Genomic DNA, 7,752 nt, shown 5'->3' with positions numbered 1-7,752 from the left:
TACATAGTATTTTTTTATTGGCAAGTCAAATATTAGCCACCAGTATAGTCACCAGAGACCTGGCCATATATATATAGGATTTTTTTTATTATTTATATTAGAAAAAGTAATGTTTCAGCTGTATTAATATATGCTAATTTGGTGCATTGAGCAATTTGATATTAACCATTTTAATCGAAATTCTGTTTTGCTTTCTTTCTTTCTCTCACTCTCTCAATCGTTCCCCTACCACAGACAAAATTATCATAGTTATTTGTCTTACAGCCATATATGCATAAATTGTACCATCTCCACATAATCCGGCGATCAAGAGGACGTGACAGCAGGTTCTTCAATAGAAAAAAATCTACCACCAACAATAGAAATGACAAGAGTGGAAGTGAAACAAACAAAAAAGCACTAGGTTAAGAACTATTTTTCAGCGATTTTTAGAGTTCTAAAGTCCTACAAGAAACCTTGAATTTGTAAAAGGAAACAAATGAAAGCAGTTCAAACATTTCATTACGACTTACAAGTGACAACATATATTCATTAAGGCTATGTTTGGTAGAAATAGAGAGGAAAGAAAGAAAAGAAAAGAAATTGAGTGAATTTTTATTTTTTTAGATGTATTTGGATGAAAGAAAAATAAGAAGGAAAGAAATATTATAAAAAGACAATTTTATTCTTATATTATAAATTATATAGAAAAAAGTAAAGGGGTAATATTGGAAATAGAGAGATAGATTTAGTTTTCTCTTTATTTTCTTTTTATTGTTGGAGGGAAAAAAATTGGTAGATCTCGCCAATATTTTTCCATCTATTTTTTTCCTCTCCTATTTCTTTCCTCAACCAAACAAAAGAAAATAACTATTTTTCTTCTTATTTTTTCTCTCCTTTTTTCTTCCTCCCATTTTCACCTCAAACAAACACACTCTAAGAGAAGGAAGTGATGGATTTGCCATCAATCATATTGGAATTCCTATATACTCTCTTGCAGTTATGTAACTGAATAAGCTAAAATAATATTTTTATTCTTAGATTTTTTATACAGATACGTAATTAACTTTTCTGAATTAAAGTAACATCATTTGATAATTTTAAGTTGACATTCTCAAGCAAAGATTTTTAGTTTCATGAAATACTAATAAAAGAATATGAAAAAATTAATGTTCTTAATTAGAGGCATTTATGCTTATAAAAAAATTTGGTAATAAAAAAGTTTCAGCTATAATTAGCTAAAACTTTTTATAATATACTTCATTTACATTATTTTATATTATTATTATTATTATTATTATTATTATTATTATTATTATTATTATTATTATTATCATTTTTGTTCTTTATTGTAATTAATTTTCTATTTTTGTTAAGTCATTTATCATCATTCAATGGAGAAATACAAAATCTAAAAACTACCCTAATATAATTTTATTTCCGTTAATTCAATTATTTTCATTCAAAATTCACAACTCTAATACCATTACAAGCACAATTAGAATAGGTTAAAGAATTTTACAAGAAATTATCTTTATCATTACATTACAAATAGTATGTCATTTGAATTCTACCTTAATACAGTACCTATGGTAGAAAATGCTGAAGAATGTGAACAACAGATGGACTCACTCGACGAGGTTGTTGTCAATCAATATTCAAGAATATGAAAAACTCCACTAGCTTTGATGAGGTATGGTAATAAACTGATTAATTTTTTTTTTTGTGTTTTTATGTTCGTTTATAATTATATTGTATTAACTAAGTTCATACACATAACATTCATACGTTTATATACTTAACATCCATACTTACATACAACTAACATCTAAAAATTAAATTCATGTTTATTAGATATTACATCCATACACATATCATTTTTTAGTTATTGCTTAAGTAACTATAAAATTAACACAAATGTTTTTAAATTTTTATCATAATTGAGTTTAAAAAACGTCAAATTCTTAAATTAATTTATTCAATTGATAAATTTACTCATAACATCCATAAATTCATACACATAACATCCATAACTTCATATTAATAACATCCATAATTCTGTACTCATAATATTCATAATTTCATACATATGATGTCTATAATTAATAAATTTTTATAATCAATGTTATCAAATTTTAAACTATATATCTTATTGTATTTTTCAAATGATCTCATATGTGTACTAATAGGTCATGATTTTAATTATTTTAATATTTTTATTTAATATTATTTTTTAATTTTTGTTTATATTTTATATTTTATTTTTTATTTCTTAATAGTCTATATTTAAAATATAAATTATATAGTAGAAGTTGTTAAAAATTTTTAATTTAACTTCCATAATTTTTGCAAAGAATTATTGTATTTTAATGGATAATAATGTGATTGAGAGATGTTAGGAATTTGATTTGGGAGGAACTGACATTAATTTTGGAAAGAATATTAATAACTCTAAATATGCAGCAAAATGATAGGTGATAAGGAGAACAAGGGCCAGTTTGGCTAAACTTTTTAAATAAGTTCTTTTGAAAAATGAGCTTAAAATATAAGGACTTTTATTAATAATAATTTTTAAATAAATTATTTTGTGTTTGGAAAGTTATTGTAGAAGTTCTTGTTTTAAAGTTGTGCATTAAATAAGAGTGATAAAATAGCTTTTGAAAATAGAAAAAGTCACATTTTTTAACTTCTTCAAAAGTTCTTAAGTAACTTTTTGAAAAGTTAAAAGTTTATCTAAAAAATTGTACCAAACACTATTAATGTAACTTTTTATAAGTTAAAAGCTAAAAAAAATAGCTTTTGAAGTTTCCCAAACAGACCCTTAAATGATAAAGAAATATATATCACATGCTTATCAAGAGAATGAAAATTTTTACATGATATTTCTATATTATAATTATTCTTTGGCTACCTAGCACTCCTCTTATACTTAATAGTGCAAAACAATTTAATAGTTATTAATGTTCTTAATAGTGCAAAATGAATGACTTTAGTTTTGATAGCAATGACTTAGTCAAGAGCGAGCTCCCCCCCTCCCCTTTTTTTTAACATTTTTTTTCTTAAAAGTCTGACTTATTTAAGAAAAAAAAAATGTTAAAGCTAAATGATGTAAACCAGCTATATTTATTTTTTATTTTTTTATGTTGTATTTAAATAGGCAATTTTTTACCAAAAAACTAAAAAAAAATTATTTTTGGGCTAAAATATCAACTTTGAGCCAATTTTTTTAATAGATTGTTGAGTTAAAATTTGAAATATTTTGGTTAAAACTTAAAAAAAAAAAAAAACCAATGCATTTCTATATCATCTTACAAATTATAAGTAAAACCTAGTAATTATTCACATCCATACATAAAGATTGTTATAACAAAACTATAACTAATTTACCTAACAAAACAGAATCAAAACATTTAATTAACAAGCTATATAGTTTGTTTTGGTGGAGTACATACTATATAGTTTTGACAGAACATCAAATAGACTTTTTTTTTTCCAATGATTTTTATTTTATTTATGCTCTTTTTTATTATGAGTTATGACCAACTTATCAATGAATTATATAGTTCAAATGACATAGTCTCCCAATACTCACCTAAGAAGATTCAAGACCAAATATAATAAAAGAAAAGGATTATGAAAATTTTGGCAAACCATATGTATTATTACATTTAATTAATCAACTACTTTTTATTGGGTCGCAAAATTCAGTTTTTATATTATCTGACGCTGCAAATTCTCAGAAGAAAACTAAAAAAAATGTATAATTCATAATATAAGAATGACAATTCTAAAAATAAGAACTCTCAATAAAGCTTCCATCCATGAAAGAGTTTAATCATTCTTCATTTTTTTTTTTCTAATCTTCTTGGAATATACAACTTGTTAAACAAATTTTCAGAAACTTTAAGCGATGCATTAAAACATTGCTTGGGTTAAAAATACAAGAATATCAATCTATATAATTTAGTATACACTTCCTACAACATTCAACTCTTCAAAATCTTCCTCGGATGAAACAATCTCCTCATTACTTACATAATCAGCATCTTTCATCACTTCATTGAGTCCATCTATTAAGGGGTAGATCTCATAAGCATGAGGGTTGGAAGTGTCTCCCACCACAAATGGAGAAAACTCATTGCCAACATCAACCCAAGCACAGCCTGGTGCCTTTCTCACACCCATGTTCTTCATGTAACTCCTCACTTCTGCAAGCTTGCTCCAACAACCAGCGTCCGCATACATATTCGCAATCAACACATAATAACCTGAGTGATCAGATTTCATTTCCATCAATTTTCCTGCAGCCCATTCCCCCATCATTGTGTTTCCATGGGTTCGACAAGCTCCAATGAGTGTTGCCCACATTGCGGAAGTTGGCTTGCATGGCATCCCAATAATAACATCCCTTGCTTTGTTCAGATGGCCAGCCCTTCCATAGAGATCAACCATGCAAGCAAAGTGCTCGATGCGCGGCATCATCCCATTAACATCTATCATCTGTTTAAAGAGTAACTGACCCTGAGATACAAGACCAGAATGGCTGCAAGCTGTTAAAACTGCAACCATTGTTACATGGTCTGGTTTAATATTCAACTTGCACATCTCTTCAAATAGTTTTAGAGCAGTTTGTCCTTCTCCCTTCATACCGTACCCCAAGATCATGGAAGTATATGTGACTTCATCTCTTGTACTCAGCAAATCAAACACTCTTCTGGCTTCTAAGACTTTGCCAGACCTCGCATACATGTCCACCAGAGCGTTCCACAATAATAAATACTTATCAAACTCTTCACGCTTCATGATGTAGCCATGAAACTCCCTGCCATGTTGCAGATTAGCTATGCGAGCACAAAGGGGAAGAACACTTGCAATGGTTACAAAATTTGGTTCAACACCCTTGTGTAACATTTCTCGGAAAAGGAGTGAGACTTCCTCAGATCGATCCATGTGTGCATATCCAGAAAGCATCGCATTCCAAGTAACTAAACCCTTGTCTTCCATTCTGTGGAACATTATATATGCATGCCTGAGGTCACTACACCTGGAATACATTGTGATTAATGCATTTCTTACGTTTTCAAATGCATCTAAGCATGTCCTTACAGCATGACCATGAATCTCCTTTCCCAATTTAAGGGCTCCAATGTGGGAACATGCATTCAATCCAACAACCACCGCAACATTGTCCAAATGAATTTTAGTTCTCATCTGAGAAAGCATCTGAAGTGCCCCACTAAAATTTCCTGAATGCAAGCACCCTCCAGCAATGGTATTCCAAATGATCACATTCATTTCAACACCCTCCTCTTGCATGCATCCAAATAGCCAAAATGCTTCCTCCCACATCCCCCTTGAAGCATAACAATTGATCATAGTGTTCCAAGAAACATCATCCCTATGGTGCATTTTATCGAATATTTGGCGAGCAACCTTCAATTCCCCAAACCTACCATACATAGAGACCAATGCATTGTGCACAAACAAGCTCCACCCAATTGAGCTAGCCTCAATAGACTTATGAACCTCCACACCAATAGCAAAATCTAACAATTCCCCACAAGCCTTTAGAACAGAAGGGTAAGTGAAATCGTCAGGTTCAATCCTCTTATTCACCATTTTCTTATACGCAGAAAGACTCTCCATAAAGAGCCCATTTCTAACATAGGAAGATATAACCATATTCCAAGGCAATGGATCCAACCTAGTGGAGCTCTCAACAACAACATTAGCATCAGCAAGGAGAGTGAAACTAGTGTAAAAATTAGTGAGCCTTGAAACCAAAACAGGGTGTTGATCAAGACCCAATGAAATGACTTGGGTATGAAGCTGCTTACCCTGTGGCAATGATTTAAGGTTAGTGCAACCCAAGAGAAGAGAACTAATGGGGTGTAACAAGATATAGGAAGAAGAAGCAGTAGAAGGTGATGGTGCTGCATGTTGCTGTATTTGAAAGAAGGTTTTGAATGCGTTAGACAAGTTGGCTTGGTTGACGAAGTCCTTGAGAGCTGCAACAAGAACACCAACCATAGATGCATTAGTGAAGGCATAGTGTTTGTCAAACTGTTTGGTGGGTTGTTTCCATGATTTGGGTAGGAACCTCTGAACTCGTGAGAGTAAGAGTTTTGTGGGTATAGTTGTAGAAGATGGCATAAACTGTCATGGCCAATAAGGAGCAAGCACATGTCTTGAACAACATTTGATGGATTTGATTCTGTAATAGGGTCGTGGAGCTCAATAATTTTAAGTTGCGAATATGGAGGGAGTACCCAAGTGTGGAAGATGCAGTGCTGTTGGAGAAGTGAGATGTCGTAGATTTTACCTGAAATGGAAGACAAATGGAAAATTGCAAGTCACAGAATCGTAAAGGGATAGTAAATAGTGACTCCTAAATGGTAAATAGTAATCTTTCATAATTCAAAACTAAAATGCAACCAAACTATTAGAAAGAGACTTCATAGTTTTTGGGACGACAATCTAAATTACAACCACCCTAAAGCATTGAGTTCAAAAGAACAAAATCACTAACAGGCAATTCCTCAAACACCTCATGTGCGTCCACCACCAACGCAAATTTCAAGTAAGTACTAACAAAAACACTCCCCACAAACACATCTAATTCCAACCCAAATTCAAAACAACAATACATGAATCTTCTCAACCTTTTATCCTGCACATAAGCAAAAAGGTGACAAACATCTTAAATCCGAAACACCAAGGAGTTGTATAAGTCACTCCTTGGAGCATTATCATGCATAGTAGATTTGAATGAGTTAACAGGAGATAACCATCGTGACAAAGTTTAAATGGCGGCATGATGTTAACGTGCCCACCATTAATGGAATGAACAAGCAAACACAGAACCAGAGTTAATGGGTACCTGTAGAATGCAGACCTTAAGCAACGGCGAGGGAAATATGTGGCGGCAGCGGCATCATGACCCTGACTCCGTCAGCAGCTCACGGTGAAGGGCGAGACTCCGGCGACGGCAAGGCGAGACAAAGGAGTGAGGACCAGGGTTGTTGGTCTTTGTTTTTATGTTTACGTTTTTGGTCGGAAAGGGGTTGCTGGACTAGTCTCACTTTTTGATAGTGTCTGGTCTTGTTCTAAGGCCCAATTAAGATAAAAAAAAAAAATTAATTACTCTAATAATTTTTATAGTTTTACTAAATTTTTAATTAGGTCTCGATACATTTTTTCTTTTTAATTGAATCCCTATATCATATCATATTTTTTAACAAAATCTCTACCGTGATAAAAATATTGAAATTCACAGAATATTCTGTTAAATTAGACAGAATATTCAGTTAAATGTTAGGCATATTCGTTTTGTTTAATGAATATTCGTTAATTCTAACGTTTTTATCACAGCAGGAACTTAATTACAAAATCTAATATGGTATAAGGACTCAATCGAAAAGAAAAAAAAGTATAAAGACCTAATTAAAAATTTAGTAAAACTATAGGAACCGATCGAGTAATTAAACCAAAATATAAATAAAACTAAATGAAATCTAAAAATATAATAATATAACATTACTTAATTAATATTTGTGCATTCCAGCAAAGTAGCTAATAAAATAAAGAAAAATGATATTTTTATTGAGTTTAATTTTGATGCACCGATAGTGTAAAGCATTTTATATAGTGTTCAATCATATTTATTCTTTTATATGACTATTTACGCATTAAATGTGAAAGGTAATTATTTTGACTGATATGATGTTATATAATTGAATACAAATATAAAATTATTTTATAATTTATACTGAC

At 30.8% G+C, this 7,752-nt stretch overlaps 1 protein-coding gene across 3 annotated transcripts; it reads right to left on the bottom strand.

Annotated features, from left to right (window-relative positions):
- Positions 3,793-7,044, bottom strand: LOC107643152 (pentatricopeptide repeat-containing protein At1g71490). Of its 3 annotated transcripts, XM_021123207.1 has the most exons (3): positions 6,860-7,044; positions 6,080-6,301; positions 3,793-5,987 (listed from the first exon to the last, which is right to left on the bottom strand). In XM_021123207.1, exons 2-3 carry the CDS (start codon positions 6,162-6,164, stop codon positions 3,943-3,945), a joined length of 2,130 nt encoding a protein of 709 aa, XP_020978866.1. In that variant the 5' UTR covers positions 6,165-6,301; positions 6,860-7,044; the 3' UTR covers positions 3,793-3,942. The 3 variants fall into 3 exon arrangements, with proteins under 3 accessions (XP_020978866.1, XP_016202213.1, XP_020978865.1); XM_016346727.2 differs by having other exon boundaries at positions 3,793-6,301; XM_021123206.1 differs by having other exon boundaries at positions 3,793-6,301; positions 6,875-7,044.

This window comes from Arachis ipaensis, chromosome B05 (assembly GCF_000816755.2).
Source record: "Arachis ipaensis cultivar K30076 chromosome B05, Araip1.1, whole genome shotgun sequence".
NCBI lineage: Eukaryota > Viridiplantae > Streptophyta > Magnoliopsida > Fabales > Fabaceae > Arachis > Arachis ipaensis.
This window is presented reverse-complemented; position numbering and strand designations above follow the sequence as displayed.

What these genes read in the sequence shown, in the direction of transcription:
- LOC107643152 (XM_016346727.2), bottom strand. Translation starts at nt 6,132, where the DNA reads ATGCCATCTTCTACAACTATACCCACAAAACTCTTACTCTCACGAGTT.